This window comes from Moschus berezovskii, chromosome 12 (genome assembly GCF_049115385.1).
Source record: "Moschus berezovskii isolate FMDL1 chromosome 12, NW_MosBer_1.0, whole genome shotgun sequence".
In the NCBI taxonomy this organism is placed as follows: domain Eukaryota; kingdom Metazoa; phylum Chordata; class Mammalia; order Artiodactyla; family Moschidae; genus Moschus; species Moschus berezovskii.
The window spans coordinates 13,756,383-13,781,116 of NC_142471.1; the positions used below are offsets into that span (position 1 = coordinate 13,756,383).

A 24,734-nucleotide genomic window follows, 5' to 3' on the forward strand; every position below is an offset into this window, starting at 1 on the left:
GGCCACGTTCTTCTTGCCTTTGTTTTCTGAGCTCTTGCCACAGTTGTTTCTTTACTGTTGACTACTCCAGATGTGCTCCTACCTCGGAGCCATGGTACATGCTCCTGGAATGATCTCCAGATGTTTGCATAGTTCACTCCCTGATTTCACTAGGGTCTCTGCCCAAACTTACCTCCTCAGCCCTTTTGTGGCTGTTATATCTAATATAGGCTTTCTGTTTTGCTCTCTCTTTGAGCTACGGCATCTTTCTTCCTAACATGTGTCACCACCTGAGACCTATATTTATTTATTTGCTATTTTTCCATCAAAACGGAGGCTCTGTGGTAGCAGGGACTCTGTCACCTGTGTTCATGGCTGGGTCACCACTGAATTGTGAATTTTAAAAGGTGGTCTATCAAGCTTCAACTTTTACTTGATTCTACATGCCCAATATCATCAAAGCCCTGATTTTTTTCTTTCTCTGCTTGGACTTCAGTGGTGACTATTCCATTTTAAAGCTGGTTTCCCTCATGGTGGGAAAAAACTGCAGCAGTTCCAGACTTCATATTTACAGCCTATGTCAGAAGCTGACAAACTTACTCTGTAAAGAGCCACATAAGAAATATTTTAGGTTTTGCAGGCCATAAATCCCTGTTGCAACTATTCAGCTCTGTCATTGTACCATGAAAACACCCACAGACAATTCATAAACAAATGAGTGTGCCTGTGTTACAGTAAAATGATGTACAAAGCTAGTAGCTGGCCAGATGTAGCCTGGAGGCTGTAGTTTGCTTACTCCTGCCCTGCACTATCCAAAGGGAGCAAACATCTTTTCTAGTATCTCTCTCAGAAGAATGAGGGGGCTGTCTGTTTTCCAAAGTTCCCAACAAGCATCCTGTTTTAGCATGTTGGCCTGAACATTATCTAATGCCTGTTATTGAAGTAGTTCGTGAGTGAGTGGGATGAGACTGTTTCACTGGTGGAGAGTGCTCGCAGTCCAGTCTGATGCTGCTAGTGGAACAAGCGTCCCTGAAGCTTGTGGGCTGCACTGGGCCAGGTAATTACCTGAGCAAAACTGTACACAGTTAGGAATGGGGTAGGGGAATGGATGCTGGCCATGCATCAAATAAGGTCTGCTGTGTAGAGTATGTGCTTACGCCACTGGTAAAATAGAATGTAAGCCCCCTGAGATCGAGCATCACACTCTGATTACTAGTAACCTCAGCTCGAACCTCGTACAAGATTGAATCAGGTTAAGTTGAAGGCGGTTAAGAATCCTGTGCTCATGGGGATTACTATACTTTTTGTTGGTTTTTATAAGGACTTAATAATATAAAGCCATGTGATCCCATTATCAATCACATAAATGATTCCTTTTTTACAAAACAAATTATTTGGAAAGTATTATAATTTGTTTCATCGTTGATTGAAACTACTTCTGGTTTTTGAGGGATTAAATTGAGTTTTGTTCTTTAAACTTAAGGTTCACAAAAAGGATTCTGGCTTTTGGCGAGATTTTGGATTTGGAATGACTTGTCAATACCAATCAGATTTCCTGACCATTGGTAAGTATACCTTACATTTAAGAATAGGACTTTAGGTGTTTACTATAATATCTTAAGACATTTTTCTAAAAGGTCTCAGATTTTAATGTTTTCCTAATAAATTTTGAATATCTGAGATTAGCTGAAGAGTCTGGAAATATGAAAGACAAAATAAGTTTATTATTAGAGTCTTTGACTAGAAAAATGAGGTCATAAAGATAAAATACCCATGTTTGCGATTGTTTCTAGTAATGTAACGAAAGGTCTGTAGCTAACTTTGGTGTTGTAATCACAGATCATTACAGCTAGAAGTAATGTTGGATTATCTAGCTCAAGGGCTTTCATATTTTTTTATTTAGAAAGGAAACCACCTTTTATTTGTCTTTTGAACATAATGCAGAATTTCAGTATTTAAAACAAATGGGGGGAAAAAAATCTCTTGTCTCTAGTTCTGGTTGTAGTTGGAGTAAGGGACTTGGAATCACTGGCTTAGTCATCCACTCCCCTAAACCAAGTTGACCATGAAGAATCTGATCTAAGCTACCTGCCCCACCCCACCATCAGTCTTACCCAGCAAAAATAAAGCATCAGAGCATAGTTTAAGGAAGCAAGCTGAAACCTGATTTATTCGTTCCATGTTTCCTGATTCACTCAGGGGCTCCCTTTCCACTGCGTATTGTTGTTGTTCAGTTGCCAAGTCATGTCCGACTCCGCATCCCTGTGGACTACAGCATGCCAGGCTTCCCTCTTCCTCACCATCTCCCGGAGTTTGCCCAAGTTCATGTCTATTGCATTGGTGATGCCATCCAGCCAGCTCATCCTCTGGCACCCTCTTCGCCTCCTGCCTTCAATCTTTCCCAGCATCAGGGTCTTTTCCAATGGGTTGGCTGTTTGCATCCGGTGGCCAAAGTATTGGAGCTTCAGCTTCAGCATCAGTCCTTCCAGTGAGTGAGTATTCAGGGTTGATTTCCTTTAAGATTAACTAGTTTGATCTCCTTGCTGTCCAAGGGACTCTCAAGAGTCTTTTCCAGCACCACAGTTCGAAAGCATCAATTCTTTGGCGCTCTGCCTTCTTTATGGTTCAGCTCTCACAATCATATGTGACTACTGGAAAGACTGTATGGACCTTTGTTGGCAAAGTGATGTCTTTGCTTTTTAACATACTGTCTAGGTTTGTCATAGCTTTCCTGCCAAGAAGCAGTTGTCTTCTAATTTCATGGCTGCAGTAACCATCCACATTGATTTTAGAGCCCAAGAAGAAATCTGTCACTGCTTCCACGTTTTCCTTGTCTATTTGCCATGAAGTGATGGGGCCAGATGCTATGATCTTAGTTTTTTTAATATTTAGTTTTAAACTGGCTTTTTCACTGTCCTCCTTAACCCTCATCAAGAGGTACTTTAGTTCTGCTTCAGTTTCTGCCGTTAGAGTGGTATCATCTGCATATCTGAGGTTGTTGATGCTTCTTCCGGCAATCTTGGTTCCAGCTTGTGACTCATCCAGCCCAGCATTTCTCATAATGTGTTCTATGTAAAAGTTAAGTAAACAGGGTGACAATAAACAGCCTTGTCATACTCCTTTTGCAGTCCTGCACAATCAGTTGTTCCATACAGAATTCTAACTATTGCTTCTTGACTGGCATACAGGTTTTTCAGGAGACAGGTAAGATGATCTGGTATTCCTATCTCTTTAAAAAGTTTTCCACAGTTTGTTATGATCCACACAGTCAAAGGCTTTAGCATAGTCAGTGAAACAGAGGCATATGTTTTTCTGGAATTCCCTTGCTTTCTCTATGATCCAGCGGCTGTTGGCAATTTGATCTCTGGTTCCTCTGCCTTTTCTAAACCCAGCTTGGATATCTGGAAGTTCTCGTTCACATAATGCTGAAGCCTAGCCTGAAGGATTTTGAGCATGACCTTACTAGCATAGGAGATGAGTGCAATTGTCCAGTGGTCTGAACAATCTTTAGTACTGCCCTTCTTGGGAATTGGGATGAGGATTGACCTTTTCCAGTCCTGTGGCCACTGCTGGGTTTTCCAAATTTGCTGACACATTGAGTGCAGCACTTTGATAGCATCATTTAGGATTTTAAATAGCTCTGCTGGAATTCCATCACCTCCACTAGCTTTATTGACAGCAGTGCTTCCTAAGGCCCACTCGACTTCACACTCCAGAATGTCTGGCTCTGGGTGTATGGCCACACCATCATGGTTATTGATGTCATTAAGATCTTTTTTATACAATTATTATGTGTATTCTTTGTCTCTTTTTTTATCTCTTCTGCTTCTAAAGGTTTTTACTGTTTCTGTCCTTTATTGTACCCATCTTTGGATGAAATGTTCCTTTGATATTTTCAGTTTTCTTGACAAGCTCTCTGGTCTTTCCCCTTCTGTTGTTTTCCTCTATTTCTTTGCATTGTTCATTGAAGAAGGCTTTCTTGTCTCTCCTTGCTTTTCTCTGGAACTCTACGTTTAGTTGGGTGTACCTTTCCCTTTCTTCCTTGCTTTTCACTTCTTTCTTCAGCTATTTGTAAAGCCTCCTCAGACAACCACTTTGCCTTCTTGCTTTTCTTTTTCTTTGGGGTGATTTTGTTCACTGCCTCTTGTGCAATATTACGGAGGCAGTGTGCAATATCCGTAGTTCTTCAGGCACTCTGTTTACTAGATCTAATCCCTTGAATCTATTTGTCACCTCCACTATATATGCATAGGGGATTTGATTTAAGTTGTACCTGGTTGGCCTGGTGGTTTTCCCTGCTTTCTTAAGTTTAAGCCTGAATTTTGCTCTGAGAAGCTGATGTATTTTTAATAGAATACATAAATATATGTCCATTTTTACCTTCATTTTTATAGTCAGCCATTTGCTTTGGAAATTCCTCCACGTTGTCTTTTTATCTCTGTAACAAATGATGGAAAATCAGCAAATAGTGATAAAAAGACTATTAAGTGAAACTAATAAATTTTTCCCTTGATTTCTTGCTTAATAAAATAGTAAGGATCCATCATCGCCTCCTGACCTGTGTTATTTCTCACCGCTCCTTTCTCTCTGTCCCTTCATGTTCCTATCAGATGTATATTGGTGCAGTTAATGGTATTCACATATCTTTGAGACATGTTCATTTTTCTTCATCCATTTCCTCTTGTCTTTGTGTAACATAATCTCAACTGATCTGTCTTCAGGTTCTCTGATTCTTTTGTTAGTTCGGATCTACTTGTTGAGCTGCTCTAGTCAATTTTTCATTTGAGTTATGGTGCTTTTTAACTCCAGAATCTCTCTTATTAAAAATATATAATTTCTATCTCTTTATAAATGTTCTCTACTTGATGAGACATTGTCATCTTTCTGTTCTTTAAGCATGATTTCTCTTAATTCTTTGAACATATTTATAATGGTTGTTTCGAAATCTTTGCTAAAAACTGACATCTGGTCCCTCTCATAGGCAGTTTCTGTTGTCTGCTTCTCTTTTGTTATATAGGTCACAGTTTTGTTTCTTTCAATACCTTTCTTTTTTGAAAATGAGACATTTAAGTTATATATTGTGTTGATTCTAGACATTAATTTCCCCTGCCTCCAGGGCTTATATTTTGTTTTACCTTTACTTGTTTATTAACTGACTTGGCTTTACTATTTTAGTGAATTGTGGCTCCCCATCCTCCGTCTCATGTCACTTCTCATGTCACTCATCAGGGCATGTGTACAGTCATCCTGGGATGGCCTTGGATTGAGTGAATCTCTTTTTCACTGTCTCCTCCCATGCCTCTGTTTGTGTCGCACCTGGCTGTTGCTACTGCTAAGTCACTTCAGTCGTGTCCGACTCTGCGCGACCCCATGGACGGCAGCCCACCAGGCTCCGCCATCCTTGGGATTCTCCAGGCAAGAACACTGGAGTGAGTTGCCATTTTAGGCTGCATTAATTTGCTCACAGGACAGTGCTCTGGGACATAGATTGCTCCAGTCTGAACGGATTAAACTAAATCCTTTTGAAAGTGTTAGTCGCTCAGCTCAGTGTCTGACTCTCTGTGACCCATGGACTGTAGCTCACCAGTCTCCTCTGTCCATGGAATTCTCCAGGCAAGAAAACTGGAGTGGGTTGCCATTTTGTCCTCCAGGGGATCTTCCTGACCCAGGGATTGAACCTAGGTCTTCTTCATTGCAGGCAGATTCTTTACCATTTGAGCCATCAGAGAAGCTCTTAAACCCTTTTGTAGGGTAGTTTTGGAGGCAAGTTTTTGAGGTTTGTTTGGACCCCAGGATGGCTCTTAGCTGTTTCTCTTCCTTCCTTTCTGGTAAACTGGGTGGCCTGCATTTTAGCTTGCTCTAATGGGCTACCAGCCACCTCTTAATTTTTCATCACCAAATCTCCAATATTTACAGGAGCCCCTATAGGCCTAATTTCTGTACACTTTCTTTCAGATAAAGTCAATTCCTTTGGGAAGAGCTCTGGAGTATTTGTTCTTATGGACTGTCTCTTCCCCTAAAAAGCTCTGAGTCTCTGCTTGAGACCTGGGAGTGGAGATGGTGGCACAGAGACCTGGGAGTGGAGATGGTGGCACAGTTCTCTCAGAGGAACACCCCTGCCTTATGATCAGAACATTAGGTGGGAGCCAAAGGGCCCGTCTCCCTCTTTAGTTCAGTCTCTCTGTCATGTCCAAGTCTTTGCAACCCCATGGACTGCAGCATGCCAGGCCTCCCTGTCCATCACCAACTCCCTCTCCCTTGTGGAGAGCCTCTATCCTGTGAATATGGGCTGGGGGAGACAGGGAGCCCCGGCCCCTCAGCAGCACTTGTTTGCAATTTCGCCTCTTTCATTTGGAGCTAGTATTCCTTTCCCTGTTTCCTTCTGGCTGTCCCATTACACAAATGTTATACCTTTGGTAGTTGTCCCATAGTTCTTGGATATTCTGTTCTGTTTTTTTTCTTTTTTCCCCCACCTCCAGTCTTCTTTCTCTTTGCTTTTCAGTCTTGGAAGTTTCTATTCACATGTCCTCAAGTTTAGAGATCTTTCCTCAGCCAAGTCCAGTCTCCTAGTGAGCCCTGCAAAGGCATTTTTCGTTACTGCTTTTTATCTTTAACATTTCTTTTGATTCATTCTTAGACTCTATCTCTGCTTCATTGCCCATCAGTTCTTGCATATTGTCTTTTTCCATTACAGCCCTTAGTGTATTAACCATAGTTGTTTTAAATTCACAGTCCTGTAGTTCCAGCATCCCTGCCATATCTGAGTCTGGTTCTGATGCTCTTCCTCTTCAGTCTTTTTTGACCTTCAGTTTGCCTAACTTTTTTTTTCATAGCTGAACATAATGTATACTGGGTAAAGAGCACTGACGTAAATAGGCCTTCAGTGACGTGATGGTGAGGCGTGGGAGAAGACAAGTGTTCTATAGTCCTATGGTAAGGTCTCAGTCCTTTCTTTAGTGATCCTGTGAGTCTGGACCATGAATTTTTCAGTCATTTCTCAGACACTGCCCCCAGTCTTAGGTAGGACAGGATGGCTAGAGTGGACTAGTTGGCTATATCCTTTCCCCCAGATAGGTTAGGCTCTGGTAGGATAGTTTTTCCTGAGGGTAGACCTTGTTAAGAACAAAAAACACCCTGGCATATTTCAGAATGGTTGCTTTCCCCCTCCTGAAAGCACTGGGGATTTTTCTGCAGTCTTCGCTGTGAGAACCTGGAGACCTAGGGGTAAACTCACAAAGGCGTGTGGGCCCTCCTGGAGTTTCCAAAGCTGAGATTTCCCACTGAGCCTCTAGCAGGTCATCAGTTCAGACGTTCCTACCCCTGTACTGGTTCCCCTGGAGATTTCTTCTAGTCTGTTTCTTCTCTAACATTAATAGTTGTGAGTCTGTCTTACACACCTATCTATCTCTTCAGTTTAGGGAAGAGCAGTTTGCCCTGTGACTTTATTTCTCTGAGGGATCTGAGAAGAGTTAGAGTTTTCAGTTTATTCAACTTTTTATTTGTTAGAAGGATGGAGTGAAGGTCTGTCTGTACATGCTGGACAGAAACAAGAAGTCCTCTATTTATTTTCACTGTCTACACCATCTCTAATATTTGAGGAACTTATTCATATCTACAAGTAAGAAAAGCCAAGATATACCAAACATAGCATTTATGAAAGCTATGATTAGTTAAAATAATACTTTTCAGAGATCTCAGTATTCTTGTCATCCTGTAAGTATGAAATTAAGTGAATGGAATTATTTGATAAAAGACATCATTTGGAAACCTTGATTTTAATTAAAGAATTAATTTTTTCTCCATCTTTCAGAATCTTTTCTAGCTCTTCAAAAAACTCAAAATAGTTTGTATTCTCCATGTTTCTTTAAAGTCAGTTCAGCCTAAACCAACTTAAAAATAGTGTGAACTTGATCTCCTATGCTCTAGGTAAGGCTGTAAGTGACATTTAACGTTGCCAAGTCTACTTGATTCTCTTTAACTGAACAGCACATGACCATTTCTTCAGGATACTTTCCTCACTTGACTGCTGTGATGACATGGTTTCCAGAATTCTCTCCATCCTCTGGGGCTGCCTCAGCCTCTTTTGCTAACTTTCTCTGCCTGTTTGCCCTCTAGATATTGGGCATTTCTTAGCAATTAGACCTGGGCCCTGTTTTCCTTGTAAACTTTATTAGTAATTTCACCCACTAATGTGGCTTTCAATCATCTGTGTGTCCGTTCTCAATTTTATGTGTCCCACTTGGCCCATTTCTTCCGTTTTCCCCTCTGGAAAATTTTCTGTGACTCAAAAATTGGATCGCAAAGGATAGAAGGAAAACACCATAAAACATTAACGGTGGTGATATTATGGGTGATTTAGGTTTCCTTCTCCTTTATTTGACTTTCTAGAGGTTTTCTATAAAACTGAAGTTGCAAAAGTATTCTCAAATATTTTGATACTCAACAACAGACCCCTGACCTTCCAGCTGTCAGCTGATAACTATATTTCTAAGCCAAGATGTCAGTCCTCTACTTCAGGTGTCTTTAGATTATACATGTCATCTCATTTGAAGCAGAATGTTTAAATCTTTATCAGGTTTGACTGTGCTCTGCCAGGCAGCTATTTAATAATATGAGTTTTGATTCTACAGGTGGATTTGACATGGAAGTAAAAGGTTGGGGTGGAGAAGATGTTCATCTGTATCGAAAATACTTACATAGTGACCTGATTGTGATTCGGACTCCAGTTCCTGGTCTTTTCCACCTCTGGCATGAGAAGCGCTGTGCTGACGAGTTGACCCCTGAGCAGTACCGCATGTGCATCCAGTCCAAAGCCATGAACGAGGCTTCTCACTCGCACCTGGGAATGCTGGTCTTCAGGGAGGAGATAGAGACACATCTTCACAAACAGGCATACAGGACAAATAGCGAAGCTATTGGTTAATGTAATCGTTGACACATTAGTCTGAACCACAAACCAGCACTATTTGTTTAGCCTTAATTCCAATTCCAGATGCAGTGCCTCTTTCAGGAAGACATGCTTTTGTGTTCTTGCTGATGTTACTTCAGCAGTTTAACTTGGTGTGAGAAAAGCAGCGTTGCAATACAAAGTCTCTTTTTCTGAGCATACCTCACTATGGATCATTGACAAATCAAAATCTGGTATTTGTTCTAAGGGTAGTCTTGAGTTAATTTCTATCTGGCTTCATGTGCTGATGTGTATCCTGATTGCATCTGGGCTGAGGGGTGGAATGTGTTGTGCTCAAGGTAGGTTGGAACATCCTGTTCCTTTAGAGAGGATGGAGTGTTATGGATGAAGTGTGTCAACAAGGGTTCTTCACCTGCTGACCACTGAGTCAACCTGCTTGGTTTTAAATGAAGATCTTTGGTCATTTGCTTAAAGAATCCTATTTTACTGAAGCGGAGGATAACTAAACGACATATCTAAAATTCCCAACTAATGAAGAGCAGGCAGAGATAAAAATTCCTCAGCTTTGTGTTGCCTAGCCCCCTGAATGTCTATTTTTAAACAAATGTGTAATAGTAGAAAATACTAAGGATAGAATCTATGACTTGATTAAAAATATAATGTGTTACTAATTTATCATCATGTTTAGGATTAGGAGTCAGAGTTGCTATAGGCTGTTCTGAACAAACAAACAAATATGGAAACACCTTAAATGTAACAGTAAGTTATGCTGGAGTACAGGACACTAGGGGTGTCTGGGAACATCAGTTTACGTGAGCCAGGGCTCTAGCAGGGCCTTCTTGTGGTTCAGAATAGATGAATATAGCATAGTGTTGTCTGTTTTTTGCTTTGTGTTGTCTCATTTAGCATGGATCCATATGTTTGTATTATCCTTTTTGTCTTATATGTTGATTATGCTACATCTGTATTTACATTATTATACTTTGAATTGAGGTGAAGTTTCACTGAGAGGAGAAAAACCAAACAATTTAGTGAGGTATGCCATAAGATCATACTGATTCAAGGAAAGGAGCAGAGCAGAACATTGTCTAAATGGAAATATAGAGTATTTTAGGGAAATATATAATTGGAGATAGAATAATGTTTTAATTGAGGTATAAATTATATTAATGAGACAAGATGAGTAAGCAGTTATATTCAGATAGGACTGTACTGTGCTGTTTATCACACATGGATCTTTTGCCATAGGGTCAATCTCTATAGCCACAAATTGGAGATGTGGTGAAAGGCATGCATAGATTTTTGAACCTTTGGCTTTTAAAAGGGACCTATGCGGAATGCTTTCTATTGTATATAAACCCCTGAGAATTCATGGAAGACACATCATTATTCTTCTTGCTCCGTATATCATGTCATCTGAAATATTATAGGTCCCAAACTTCTTGGTGCTATATGAATTCAATTTTACAATAACTCTTACTGAACATTCTTTTAAGTATTAAGTTGGGATAGCATTTAGGCTTGGTTTTTTAAGATGTGTACAGTGTTCTCTGCAAAATTGTTCAGGTCATTGTCTCCTTTTATATGTAGTTATTTATTGTAAAGACCAGTGAATTAAGATATTTAAAGTGAGAGAACCTAATTATTTACAGAAGTGAGTTGTAGCTTGTTTTTTGACAGAACCAAATGAATTTTTTCTTTTTTTTAAGAAAACAAGCTAAGCAATGGAAACATTACTATGTTTTTGATAGTAAGAGGTACCAATAAAGTATTTTATTACCAAAAGTTAAATGAAAATGTGATAAGCTAATTTCTTTCTGTTGAAAAGTATCAAATACATAAAATTGCATGACATATAATTGTGTACTTTAAAGAATAGTGATGCCAACACCAGTGTAGCAGCTATTCAGATTAGAATCTCAAACTTTGTTGGTGAAAGGTCTCTATGTGCACTTTCTTAATCACATACCCTCACTCTGTCCGTATTAGTCACTATCCTGATGATTTTTGTGATAATTTTTCACTTATTTTTCTTCACTGTTTTCCCAACTATGTATGTATATCTACACAATGGACTATTTTGCCTGTTTTGAATTAATATGTGTATTATTTCATCATATATTCTCTAACTGTGGTTTTTTTTTTGGTTCACTCATGTTAATCTCAAAATTAATTCATTTTAATTACTGATTAGTATTCCACTAAATGAATATACTGCAGTATTCTTTCTGCTCTTTACAGGTATTTGGATCACTCAGTTTTTTTGTTTGTTTCCTAATTTGCTTTTGCTATCATAAGCAATGTTGCCATGAATACTGCTGTGCGTGTCTCTTACCAGCATTTGAGAACTTCTCTAGGAGTAATGATGCTCAGTCACCAGTTGTGTGTATATTCAACTTAATTCCCAAAGTGGACCACTTCCAGCACTGTAAGAGATTGACTTTGCATCCCTGGCAATACTTAATTATGTCAGATTTTTAATTCTTGCTAATCTAGTGGGCTTTAGGCATGAATTGTAGTTATAATTTTCATTTCCAGTCTTTTGCCCATTATTATAAATTCATAGGAATTCTTCACATATTCTGAGTACCAATTCTTACTGGTTAAATGTTTGCAAATATCTTCTATGGGATGTGGCTTGTCTTTCCCATTCTTGATGGTACTTTTTGATGAATAAAAATTAACTTTAATGTGTTTAGTTACTCTTTTTTCCTTTATGTATTCTTTTTATCATTAATTTTTGACATAATAATGGAGAAACGTATCTTAAAGCTGCTGTTCTGTATTATCTTCTGAATACCTCATACATAGCTTTGTTCTTAATGATTGTCATGGTTACTTGTAACCTTTGTACTTTCATAAAAGTTTTAGAATAAGCTTGTTAAGTTTCATGAAAACTTTTGTGAATTTTTTTTAGAATCTCATTGAATCTATAAGATCACTTTGGGGAAAAGGTACATTTTATCATACAGAGCCCTCCAGTCCTTGAACATGATATCATGTATTTTGGTCTTTATTATCTTCAGTTAAGTTTTGTACTTTTTGACACAGTGGATTTACATGTATTTTTTAAAGCTTTTTTTCCTAGTTTGCATTTTTGATGCCACTGTAAATATCTTTTGTTTTTCTTTTTTCTTTTTATTTTTTGCTGGTATTTAGAAATCAAACTGATTTGTGTTAATTTTTGTGTTCAGTAACCTGAACACAATTTTTTTTTTTCCACACCAGCACTTGGGATCTTAGTTTCCTGATCTAAGGGATCTAACCCATGCCTCCTGCATTGAAAGAGTACAGTTGTAACCACTAGACTACCAGTGAAGTCCCAAACAATTCTAATATTGTATTTCTAGTTGGCATTTTTTCTGTTACACAATTATATATCTATGAGTAATAGAGAAGTTTTGTTTATTTTCAATTTCTATATATTTTTCTTGTTTTAAACTGTGCTTGTTAGGATTTGTTTTGCAGTGTTGATTGGAAGTGGTAATAGTGGACTTCCTGCCCATATTTCTGATTTCAAGGGAGATGTTCACAGTTTCATCAGTAAGTATGGTATTTTTTTGTAATAAATACCCTTTATTAAGTTAATAAAGTTACCTTCTATTACCACTTGGCAAGTTTTTATCATGCTTGAAAGCATTTGTTAAATATTTTTACTATATCTTTTGAGATGATTATATGATTTTTCCCATCTTCAATATGTTAAATTGACGAATTAATTTTCTGAAGTACCCTTGCATTCCTGGGGTAAACACCAATCTGTCCTGATATATGATCCTTACACATTGCTGGATTCGGTTTGCATGCATATGCAAACATTTATTTGCATATCTCTATATATTTGTGTATGGGTGTTGTATATATAAGTACTTTTTTCAGGTGTTTTTTATCTGTGTTCATGAATAAGATTGCCTATATATTGTACATCCTTTCTCATTCTTGGACTTTTCTGTAAAGGTTTTGCTCGCTTATAAACTAAGTTACAGGTGTTCCTTTGTACTGTGTTTCTAGAAAAGTTTTGTATGACTGTAATTATTTCTTCCTTAGAATATTTGACAAAACTTCCTGAAAGCTGCCTGGGCCTGAACCTTTCTACACAGGAAAATCTCTGATCATGAGCTCAATTTATTTAATGACTGTAGAACTGTTCACATTTTCTGTTTCTTCTAGAGTCAGTTTTGATTGAGTTATTTTAGGTAAGGTGCTGTTTGTTAGGAATTTATACGTATAAACTTGAAATTTTAGATGAAACACACAAAGCTGTTTGCCATTTCCTCTTGTTATCTGTGTAATATGTATGGGATCAATCATGATAACCTCCTTTTATTCTTGATGTTGTTTATTTGTGCTTTTCTTTTTTCTTAAATAGTCTTACCAAGTGTTGTCAAATTTGTCTCAGTCCTTCCAAATAATTGAACCCCTACCAGCCACATATGAGAGATCTCATTGGTTCATATCGTCCCCACCAGTATTTTCAACGTATTAAATTCAGACTCCTTAATTTTTGTTGAATGTGTACAGTTTTTTAATTTTGATTTTAGCTTTTCATTAGGAAAGTGATGTTGAGTATCTTTTCAGATGCATATTGGCCATTTGAATATTTTCTCTGTGAAATGCCTATTCCATTTTTCTGCCCTTTTTTCTTTCATGGACTTTTTTTTTTTTAATTGATGTATAGGAGTTACTTCTGTACTGTGGATATGAGTCTTTTGTCAGATTTTATATATTGTAAATATCTTCTGCCAGTCAGGGGACTGGTCTTCATTCTCTTAATATTACCTGTTAATAAGCAGAAGTTGTTAGTAATAAAGTCCAGTTTATCCGCTTTCTTTTATGGCTAGTGATTTTGGTGTCCAATTTTAAAATCCTTTGCCTACTCTAAAGATTAAATGTTCATGTTTTCTTTTAAGTGCTTTATTGATTGCATTTTATATTTAGATCTGTGATTCATATGGAAATTTTCATGTTGTAGAGTCAAGATTCATCCTTTAGAATTTCTTTTGGCGAAGGCATTATGCCAGACTCTATTTTAGTTTATAAATATCTTTATCTCATTTAAGAAATATTTTTGAAGGGTTTAGAAGTCTAGGTTGAGAAATTTTTTAGCACTGTCAACTGTAATAATATATTAAGCTATTTGACCAGGAAAAGCGAATTTACTCAGGAATAGCCAGAGGAATTGCAGTTCAGAATAAGTGAACTACAGTGGGCCATAGGCAGATCAGAAAAGGAAACTTGCTTCTATATGGTAAAACGGGGAATTGGGAGGAACTGTATTAACCGAAACGTTCATTGGAGGAAGCTGGGAGTTCATTCTAGTTGGTGGGCTTCTGTACTCTCTGAAGAAAAAGAGAAGCTTTCTCTCTTCCTGGTTGGTGATAAAGCAGGCAACACCTTCCTGTGATGGAAATGTTTGCTGCCTTTCTTGCTGTTTGGAGTAATTGATGATGCATAGCTGGGTATGAGAACTACCCCTCCTGGCCTGTTGCAACTCTAGCTGGGGTTCTTTAATTCCACAGCACACTGATGGATGTTAGGATTCCACTGTCTTCTGCCTTGTTATTTCTATTGTGAAATAAGCTATCAGTTTAACAGTTGATATGCCATTAAAGGTAATCAACCTTTTTTCCTCTGGCTGTCTTTAAAATCTCTTCTTTATCTCTATTCTGAATCACTGTGATATGTCTGTATGCAGACTTTTTTTTTCCCCCTTCTGATCCTGCTTGAGAATCTTTGGGCTAATTGGGTTGTCTTTTGTTAGTTCTGAAAGATTCTCAGCTGTTACATTTTCATTGTTGTCTCTGCCTCATTCTTTTTCCTTTTGTAACTCTAATAACATATGTTAAGTCTGTTTCATATTTTCCAACCTTTGCCTTTCTGTGTTACATTCCAGTTATTCAGAATTTTGTCCAAGTAGATTTGGACAAAAATAGAGCATCTATATAAGTAGGTAATTTATACAGAATTTATCCAAATAGAGCATCTGGAAATGAAAATTTTTAAAATCTAGTAGGTGGATTTAATGGTATATTATACACAGCTAAGGAGAGACTTTTCCAACTAGAATATAGATTAGAACTTTTGCTTCTACTAGGTAGCTTAGGGACAATACCAGTTCAGGGCCATGTTAAACTAAATTCTGAGCTTGAAGTTTTTTTGACCAGTGTGAGTTGTGCTGTAAAACTTTGTGAAACTCATTGATTTGTGGTTGTCAATTATCAGGGGTAAATTCTCTGCATTCATTCCCATGGAGTGCTGAGGTTCAAAACAGGCAGTCTTCCTTAGCTTCTTGGTGGGATTGGAGTAGGAGTGTTTTATTTCAAGTTCACTGTTATGCTGAGGGGTGGCTCTTTGGTATGTCAGCTTTATGGGCTAAGATCTCCTACTGACCCTTCTTGAGCAGGCTCTGGACTTTCTTCTCTGACCCCCTTGTGGACTGAAAATTAAAGCTGTGAGTTTCTGCCTTTACTTGGATGTTAAAGTTTTGCATAGTTTTATCAGTCAATTTCAGTAGGTGAGCATTTAAGCACTCATCTCACATGCTAGCAAAGTAATGCTCAAAATTTTCCAAGCCAGGCTTCAACAGTACGTGAACCATGAATTTCTAGATGTTCAAGCTGGAGTTAGAAAAGGCAGAGGAACCGGAGATCAAATTGCTAACATCATTGAAAAAGCAAGAGAGTTCCAGAAAAACATTTACTTCTGCTTTATTGAATACGCCAAAGCCTTTGACTGTGTGGATCACAGCAAACTGGAAAATTCAAGAGATGGGAATACCAGACCACCTAACCTGCCTCCTGAGAAGTCTGTATGCAGGTCAAGAAGCAACAGTTAAAACTGGACATGGAACAGACTGGTTCCAGATCAGGAAAGGAGTACATCAAGGCTGTATATTGTCACCCTGCTTATTTAACTTATATGCAGAGTACATCATGAGGAACGCTGGGCTGGATGAAGCACAAGCTGGAATCAAGATTGCTGGGAGAAATATCAATAACCTCAGATATGCAGATGACACTACCCTTATGGCAGAGAGTGAAGAAGAACTGAAGAGCCGCTTGAGGTGTAAGAGGAGAATGAAAAAGCTGGCTTAAAACTCAACATTCAGAAAACTAAGATTATGGCATCTGGTCCCATCACTTCATGGCAAATAGATGGGGAAATAGTGGAAACAGTGACAGATTTTTTTCTTGGATTCCAAAATCACTGCAGATGGTGACTACAGCCATGAAATTCAAAGATGCTTACTACTTGGAAGAAAAGTTATGACCAACCTAGACATCATATTAAAAAGCAGAGAGACATTACTTTACCAACAAAGGTCTGTCTAGTCAAAGCTATGGTTTTTCCAGTAGTCATGTATGGATATGAGAGTTAGACTATAAAGAAAGCTGAGTGCAGAATTGATGCTTTTGAACTGTGGTGTTGGAGAAGACTCTTGAGAGTCCCTTGGACAGCCAGGAGATCCAACCAGTCCATCCTAAAGGAAATCAGTCCTGAATATTCTGTGGAAGGACTGATGCTGAAGCTGAAACTCCCAATATTTTGGCCACCTGATGCGAAGAACTGACTCATTTGAAAAGACCCTAATGCTCGGTTGGAGGAGAAGGGGACAACAGAGGATGAGATAGTTGGATGGCATCACTGACTCAATGGACATGAGTTTGAGTAAACTCTGGGAGTTGGTGATGGACAAGGAGGCCTGGCGTGCTGCAGTCTATGTAGTTAGAAAGAGTCAGACACAACTGAGCAACTGAACTGAAGCATTTTAAGTCTTTCATGCTGTCAGAAATGGGCAGGTGCTTAACTCTCTTATATTCTTTTTTCTCCCATTTAAAAAAATTTTTTAATGGAGGATTTGTTGTTTTCAGTCACTAAGTCGTGTCCCACTCTTTGCTACTGTGGGAAACAAGCTCCTCTGTCCATGGGATTTCCTAGGCAAGGATACAGGAGTGGGTTGCCAATTCCTTCTCCAGGGGATTTTCCTAGACCAGGGATTGAACCTGCGTCTCCTGCATTGGCAGGCAGATTCTTTACCACTGAGTCACCAGGGAAGCCCTAATTGGATAATTGCTTTATAATGTTGTGTCATTGTTTTTGCTGTACAACAAAATGAATCAGCGCTATGTATACATGTATCCCTCCTCCTTTAGCCTCCCTCCTGCCCACCCCACCCCTCCCCTCTCGGCCGTCACAGAGCACGGAGCTCTCTCCCTGTGCTGTGCAGTAGCTCCCTGCTGGCCATCTGTTAAACATGAGGCAGTGTGTACATCAGTGCCACTCTGTCCAGTCAGCCCACCCTCTACTCTCCCTGCTGTGTCCACGGCTCTCTTCTCTGTGTTGGACTTGCTGATTGACCCGTCAGTACCATTTTTCTAGATTTCATACATTTGTGTTAATATACAATATTTCTTTTTCGGGCTTACTTCACTCTATATGACAAACTCTAGGTTCATCCACATAACTAACTACAAATGACCCAATGTTACAACATTGGGTCATTTGTAGTTATGTGGATGAACCTAGAGTTTGTCATATTCCATTGGGCTTCCTTGGTGGCTCAGACGGTAAAGCGTCTGCCTGTAATGCGGGAGACCCGGGTTCGATCCCTGGGTCGGGAAGATCCCCTGGAGAAAGAAATGGCACCCCACTCCAGTACTCTTGCCAGGAAAATCCCATGGACAGAGGAGCCTGGTAGGCGACAGTCCATGGGGTCGCAAAGAGTCGGACACGACTGAGCAACTTCACTTTCACTTCTTTCACAATATTCCATTGTATATATGTACCACAACTTCTTTATGCATCTGTTGATGGATATTTTCTTTTATTCTTGACAACATGGTTCCCTTAACACTGTTGTGAAGATGCATGCCTGAGCCTCCCATTGTTGCTCCTGCTGGGTGGGGAACACCGCCTTGAGAGACACTGCCTGGAGGGCACCACCCCCCACGTGAAGGACAGCGCCACAGCTCGCCCAGCCAGCTCACCTCCCACTCCCAGCTCAAGCTCCCAGATGCAGACCATGTGAGGTGCCACTCCTTCTTCAGGTGAGGTATGCAGTAACTTCCAAACTAACTATACCAAGAAAGTAAGGATGCTGTTGAGTTGAAAGACCTAAAAAGTGTTTTCATTGACCCAAAACTCACTTAGGAATCCTCACAGGGGTCCTCAGTTGCTCCACAGACACCCGAGCCCCTATCTCATGCTGTCCATTCCACAAGGCACTTAGAGGGGCAGCAGGTGACGAGGCCCCCCAGGCCTTGCCTCTCTCCAGTATGGTGGCCACTAGCTATTTAAATGTAAATAAGTCAGAGTTCTGTTCCTCTTGCACTGGCCACATTTCCGTGCCGGTCCCTCGGCACACCTGGTGACCACTATACTGGTGGATGATGACAAAGCACAGCATCCCGCTCAGTACAGAAAGGTTTCTGTGGGCAGTGCTCTTTAATGGGCTGGCTCTGAGGAGTAGCGTCAGTTCTGCAGAGCTGACCTCGTCCAGCCTGGGCACCTGACAGGTTGACCGTGAGAGAGTCCAGACAAAGGCAGCATCTCACTTCTTTTCTTTCACTTCCACAAGCTCTTGTGTGCCCCTCCCTCAACAACTCTCTCTCCTTTAGCGCTCCTGAATGTGACCAACTGAAACAAGAACTGCGATGGAGAAGCACATCAGCCAGCACACCCCAACATTGCCAGCCCCCCGCCAGACACCCACAGAGCCCATGGACACGAATGGGTCTTATCAGCTCTGCAGCAAAGGAAGCTTGACAGCCGTTGAAGGTAGGCCCTGAATTTACATGACCACATAATTCAAGGCTGCTAGTGATATCCTTCTGGATGTGTCTTTGAGGAAAGCAGGATAGAACCTGCCTCTTGTACAATTTTTTCTTGTTTTGCATTATTTGAAAAGCCCTTTGTCAGAATGTGGAGGTGAGAGTTCCTGTTCCATCTCTGAAAGGCCATGGTAGCCCTGGCATCTCATCCTCCCTTCTGGCCAGGCATCCCAGTGCCTCCTGCCAGCATCAGAGCCACCATCCTCACAGCCGCGCGCAGAGAACAGGCAGACGAGGGGAGCAACATGTTTTTTATTGATGCAAGTACATCCAGTCACACCAGTAGCTGACATCCTGCATTATGGTACAGCTTTATACTCAGAGTTCATCTCGAAATACCAAAACGTCAGAGTTAGGGTATGTGTCAAATTGGAAAAACAAAATAGCAAATGTAGACTCTGTGGCAGGTCGGTACTAGACTGATGACCCAGTGAAGTGCACGTTGATATGGAAGCTCCTTAACACGTGGACAAAAAAGGTTCTAACACTGTATTCCAAATATAGATTCTCAGGTTTTACACCTTTATCTCAAATACATAAAGCAATATGTACTATCAGTATACAGCATGTACTGTCTAGAACATCTGAAAAGTGCAAAAACACTGTGATAATACAGTGTGAATATCCTTGCTGCACCCAGGGCTGAGGGCGACATCAGCAGCAGATCACAAAGCCACCTTCCCCTGAGGCGGCAGCGTCACATCTCCAGGCTCTCCCAGGAGTTCTGGGAATTGGCAACTAACAGATACATCCTCACCCAGGCCTCCCAGCTGGGGGCTGTGGCAAACGCCAGCCATGTGGGGAGAGAGGGTGAGTGGTCCCAGGTCTGCTTGGGTGGAATGAAAGCCTGCCAAGAGGGAGACAGTCAGTGTGGACTGCCCACTTCTGGCCTTGGAGGAAGCAGGGCTGTCGTGGGCCCATGGCCAGGTAGTCAGAAGATGGAGTGCACGCCTCGGGTCTTGGTGTGGAAAACAGCTCCAGATGCTGGGTGGTTGTATGTGCATGGGCTCCAGCAGACACAGGCCTGGCTAACTTTGGGTTTCAGTTCCGCTAGGGGAGCCCCCCACCCAGAGGGAAGGAGGGTACTGATTTGTAAGTTGCTTCTTTTCACTTTATACTTGGACTTCAAGGTGGCTTTCAGTGTCCCCATCCTTCACTGTACTTTGTTTTCACTTCATTACGGCTAAGCGTGTCAAAGTGATAGCCTGGAAAACTGACAATTCCATGATTCCCCTCCTTAAGTTATTTGAGATTTTCTCTTTTCCTAAAATGTAGTTGAGTAATTTGCCAGACATATTCCAACAGAAAATATGCTGCCAGGTATCCCCCTTCCCTCCCCACTGACCCCCATAAATCCCTGATAAAGGAAAATGAAAATGTAAACTTTGGAAAGCCCGTGTTCAAGGTGCACTTCTAGAAATAAGCAAATGAGACCCCCCCAGCCACCTGAGCCCTTCCTGCCGGACCCTCGCAGGCCTGGGCACTGAGGGCAGCACTTTCCCGGTGCCTCCAGCGGCCCGGCTGCAGGCGAGACTGGCCTCCAGTACCCTCTAAGGCACTAACCCCGACATCAGAGACACTGGCTGGAAAGGAGGCAGGGCTCACGTTGGTTTTGGTTGGGTTTTTTTAAATATTTTTTTTAAGATGTTAATAATCAAAAGTAGAAAATAAAAATCTACATTTCATTAGAGTAAGATGTTATCATGGACACCATCTCCCATGATACTCTCCCCCCCCCAAAAGCAGGGCCCTGCCCTGTTATTTTAAAGGAAACAAAAGAGCTTTGTTAAGTGCCAAAGGTTGATGCATGAAATAATTTTTTTTTCTTCATAAAAGTTATGTACAAAATGGACCCCAGCCAGTGAGGCCTCCTCATCTCAACCCATATCAATCAAGATTAAAACTCAGTACATAAGTGTGCTTCATCCAGCGTCTGCAGGCCGCATCCGTGCCTTCAGGCTCTGTTAAGGAGAGTGCTCCTAAAGGCGGGCAGGGAATGAGGAAATGGTCAGCAGCCGCGGGCCTCCCCCACACCGGCAGAGGGCAGGCCTGTGCAACTGGGGGAGGTCTGGCTGCCAGGAACCGGCTACAGACGGAGGATCTGGGAAGGTCAAACCCCAAGTCCTCAGTGATGCTCCCCCTCCTCCTTGCCCTTCCTTGTGGACTCGGGCTTGGGGGTTGGTCGTGGGGGCACGAGACTGCTCCTGGAGTTCTCCTACCTGAGGGTCTTCCAGCTGTCCTTTTCCATGTGGTTTTCTGGACCTTCACTTTCAAAGGAGGCGATGAAGAGAGCTGAGAGACGAGAAGACCCTCAGAAGCCATGTCCACACATGGTCAGTCTGCCCCCGACACACATACCCTTCTCAAACCCTCCCTCTCAGGGTGGAGTGAGGCCCAGGAAGGAACTCCCAGACCAAGCAGGCAGTGACGTCTGGCCTGGGATGGTCCCCAGGGGTCTGCTGTGTGGGGCTGCCGGCTGCCTAGGGACCCTGAGACTTCCCTGGTTCTGCCACGCTGACCCAGCCCCATCCTGCTCTCAGGAGCCCGATCTCTTTTTGTCCTTCATCTCCCATCGGCTTGCAGCGCACCCTCATGCACTCACCCCTGAGAGCTGAGCTTCCCCAGCGTGGCATGGGAATACTAACCCCATGCCAGAGTGACTTGTAAGTGTGTGTCTAGGCGGGCCCTCACCTTCTTCGCTGTAGATGGGAGCCGTCAGCAGGTAACTCTGAATCTTCTTGTCCTTCTCGAAGGGACACTCCACCTGTGTCCATGTCATGAACTCATGGATCTGCCTGGAGATCTCCCAAAATTTCTGAAGGGTCAGAAGATTTTTCACCTTAAGCTGGAAAACCTTGGTTCGGGAAGGGGACGTAGGCTCTGCTTTCAGTCTGCTGCTCACCTCCTTGGTCCCAGTGAGACAGCACAGTAGCCCTACAGAGCCAACTCGGACCCCAGAAGGCCCCCCCCCACAACACAGCACCACCAACCAGAACACGCCCTGACCTCACTCTCGGGGGCCTCGTGTCTCCCAGCTCTGTACCCAGATCACCCACCCGGAGCTAGGGCCACCGCACACCTGGAGGTCACTTGACAGCCATGACCCTCCCTGGGCAGGGACAGGGCATGGGGCTGAGCTAACCTTGAAGTTAATGTGTCCGTTGGGCAGGTGGTTGGTGTGGATTTTGTGCAGGAAGTAGATGTCCTTGACGAAAAGGTTGAACACGGGGATGACGATCTTCTCCCGGCTGCTGTTGGCCGTCTGGGACCTCTGCGTGGCCCCTTGCAGGGCTGTCCGGTAGTTGCAGAAATTGCTGGAGGGGTCCATGTGGTGCTGTGGGCAGACAGGAGTGTGTGGTGGGCACTGCACCGCCACAGCCCTCAGCCCTCAGCCCTGCTCAGGACACCCTCTGCAGGAACCAGCTCTGGGCAGCCTGTCGTTTCCAGCAGTGAGTGCAGCGGGGGAAGCTCAGAGGGCACCTGGCTGTGCACCAGGCCAGGCCTTTGGGTTAGGATCCAAGCATCACAGGAAGAGCTGGAGAGGAGTCCCAGTAGCTCTCTCACACCTCTTTCCCTCCTGAGTATGCGTCTTAACCTCTTTCAGAACCTTCCTGTGCCCTTTCGCAGAGACTGACAGCCCCAAACCTGACCAACTCCACAGACACACTCTCCAAAACTGGATTCTGTGATCAGGTACACCTGGTAAAGGCTGCGCACTCACTGGCCAGCCCCTGGGCCACCCAGACAACCCAGGACTTCAGGGAACTTGCCCAGCCTGGGGCTGTCGGCCTGCCTTTGCCAAACCCCTACTCATCTCTCCCCGAATTCTGCTTTAGGCAGTGCCGGTTCTGACAGAAGTGCCGAGGGTGCGTGGGCTTCCCGCCTCCCGGGGCAGCACGGCCAGGCCTGCTGACCCACCCGACACTCAGGACAGCACGTCCTCACAGGGGCCGGAGCTCGATGGGAGCCCCCGCCTGGGGCCGACACCTACCTCTAAGACATCAAACTTGGCTGTCTTGACCTTGGACCACGTTTTCTTCAGCCTCGCCACAGGACTAAGGTTCATACCAGCTGCAGGGGTGACAGGCAGGGTGAGGGCGGGGGGAGGGGACCCCGCAGCACCGGAGGGGGACCCGGGCCGCACACTCACAGATGATGGCCATCATGGAGTTGAAGTTGCCGATGTTGAAGCACTCTCGGGCCACGTCGATGAAGAACTCCAGCATGCGGGTCCGGTGCTTCTTCTTCACCACCTGCGGGCGGCCAGGCCACTCAGCTTGGGCCCCTTGGGGGTCGTCCCCTCCAGCCCCAGCCCCCGAAGGGCAGCCCGATGGGGAGCTGCCTGTGGCCACAGAGCTGTGGGACCGGGGTGAGGGGACATGCCCAGGCTGCAGAGGCAGCAGATGAGGCCGTGGTGGTTTGATGCTGGGCCACAGGGCGGGCAGAGGGGACCATGCTGGGCACAACGGGGTGCTCCCACAGTGGGTCTCTGTTGTAATTTAAGGCATCACTTTGGGGCAGGGGCGTGGTACTTCCAAGGCCCTGGCAATAAAAGTTTCCTGTCTGCACTTAGAAAGTTTCATCCTCTGCGGGGAAGGGGAGGCAGAGCCTCGGGGGGCACCGTGGGGTCAGGAGGAGACTGCGCCCCACCGAGGCCACCGTGCGGCACTCACCCGGCACACCTCAGTGGCCACGAGCATGCTGAGGCAGTTGAACCAGTTGTCGTAGGCCTCCAGGCTATAGGTCTTGGTCACGTCCCCTCGGCACTGCGGGGACATGGCAGGTCATACGGAGCCCAAGGACCCTGCCCAGTGGGTGCTGCTCCACCACCACCCCCAGAACCAAGGAGCCGGGAGAGGAGACTGAAAGCGGGGAGGAGAGTGGGGCTGCTGGACGGACCCCCAGGGGATCCCCCCAAGCCCTGCAGGGATCAGCTTGGAGGCCTCTGGGACCACCACCCCCGCCCAGCACACATCACCCTGCGTGGCCATCATCCACCCCCGGAGCAGGCGCTAGGAAACCAGGTCCACGTGCGTCAGTTGTGAGCTCCCCTCCAGAGCTCCCGCAGCCCTCACCCTGTGCTTGTCCCGGGAGTCCATGTGGCTGACGATCTGCAGCAGGTCCTCAGGGTGGATGCTGCTGACTCTCTCCTGGGGAGACGGCACGGGGGGGTGACCATCTGCCCTCCTCAGGCCAGCCCCACCCTCAGGGCACAGTGTGTGTCCAGAGCAGCAGTCAGGACCTCCCAGCAGGGGCGGGCATCACAGCCATGGCCCTTCCTCGATCAGAGCACCCAGTGGGCAAGCCCCCCAGAAGTACCCCAGGGGTCTGGAAGGACCCCCGGGAGCACGGGGACAGGACTGTGTGCAGAAGCCTCAGGGCCACGGCTGCCACATGCAGGGTACCAGCCCAGCCCAGGGCAGGACTAGGGGACCAGAGCCAGTGGGAGATCTCTGCCCCTGGAAGCCCCTGCCATGAACACGGGACTGCCATGATCTGGGGAACCTGCTGCTCAAGTGGACACATGCCTGCCAGAGGCAGTGGTCAAAGCTGCCATGCGGGCTTCCCCCAGCACCCCAGTCTGACCAGCAGGGGAGACCCTGTGGCACCCTGTGGGGGGTGGTAAGGGGATGAGCATCTGAATGCCCCCAGCCCCGCCCTGGAAGGGTGTCCACCACACTAACCAGCTCGATATGTGTTAGCTGCTGGGCCAGCACCAGGGGGTCACAGCACACGCCCAGGATGTCCTTCTGAGCAGCTGGAGGCTTGGCCTTGAGGACGGGCCCTTTGTCCATGGCCGGTGAGCGGAGCTTCTCCCGCAGCTCCTGAAGCTGGCTCCGGGCAGCCAGGGACAGCAGCAGGCTCTGCGTCATCTGGGAGATGGCCTTCTTCACGGTGCCGTTCTCCTGAGGGGCAGGGGCGGAGAAGGCGCTGTTGTGGGCTGGAGGGACCCAGCTCATCTCCGGGGACCCTCTTACTAGGCACCCACCCACAGGGCAGGAGGAGGGGGCCTAGGA

The 24,734-nt window shown here is 43.9% G+C and overlaps 2 protein-coding genes across 10 annotated transcripts in view; one reads left to right on the forward strand and one right to left on the reverse strand.

The window, feature by feature from the left end:
- Positions 1–23,753, forward strand: part of CSGALNACT2 (chondroitin sulfate N-acetylgalactosaminyltransferase 2) — a 72,075-nt gene extending 48,322 nt beyond the window's left edge. For 4 of the 9 annotated variants that reach the window (XM_055425685.2, XM_055425693.2, XM_055425686.2 and 1 more), the window contains 3 exons: positions 1,463–1,544; positions 2,179–2,467; positions 8,610–8,752. In XM_055425685.2, coding sequence (XP_055281660.1) covers positions 1,463–1,544; positions 2,179–2,467; positions 8,610–8,619 — 381 coding nt within the window. In that variant the 3' untranslated portion in view covers positions 8,620–8,752. Of the gene's footprint in view, positions 1–1,462; positions 1,545–2,178; positions 2,472–8,609; positions 12,431–17,751; positions 17,940–18,504; positions 18,665–22,321 lie in introns of those variants that run through there. The other 5 variants (XM_055425688.2, XM_055425691.2, XM_088841879.1 and 2 more) reach the window with 5 other exon arrangements.
- Positions 18,830–24,734, reverse strand: part of RASGEF1A (RasGEF domain family member 1A) — a 40,410-nt gene continuing 34,505 nt past the window's right edge. The window contains exons 5-13 of the mRNA XM_088841880.1: positions 24,402–24,623; positions 23,793–23,867; positions 23,391–23,483; positions 22,868–22,970; positions 22,709–22,788; positions 21,860–22,051; positions 21,409–21,532; positions 20,937–21,009; positions 18,830–20,696 (exon numbers count right to left, since the gene is read on the reverse strand). Coding sequence (XP_088698006.1) covers positions 20,672–20,696; positions 20,937–21,009; positions 21,409–21,532; positions 21,860–22,051; positions 22,709–22,788; positions 22,868–22,970; positions 23,391–23,483; positions 23,793–23,867; positions 24,402–24,623 — 987 coding nt within the window. The 3' untranslated portion in view covers positions 18,830–20,671. The remainder of the gene's footprint in view (positions 20,697–20,936; positions 21,010–21,408; positions 21,533–21,859; positions 22,052–22,708; positions 22,789–22,867; positions 22,971–23,390; positions 23,484–23,792; positions 23,868–24,401; positions 24,624–24,734) is intronic.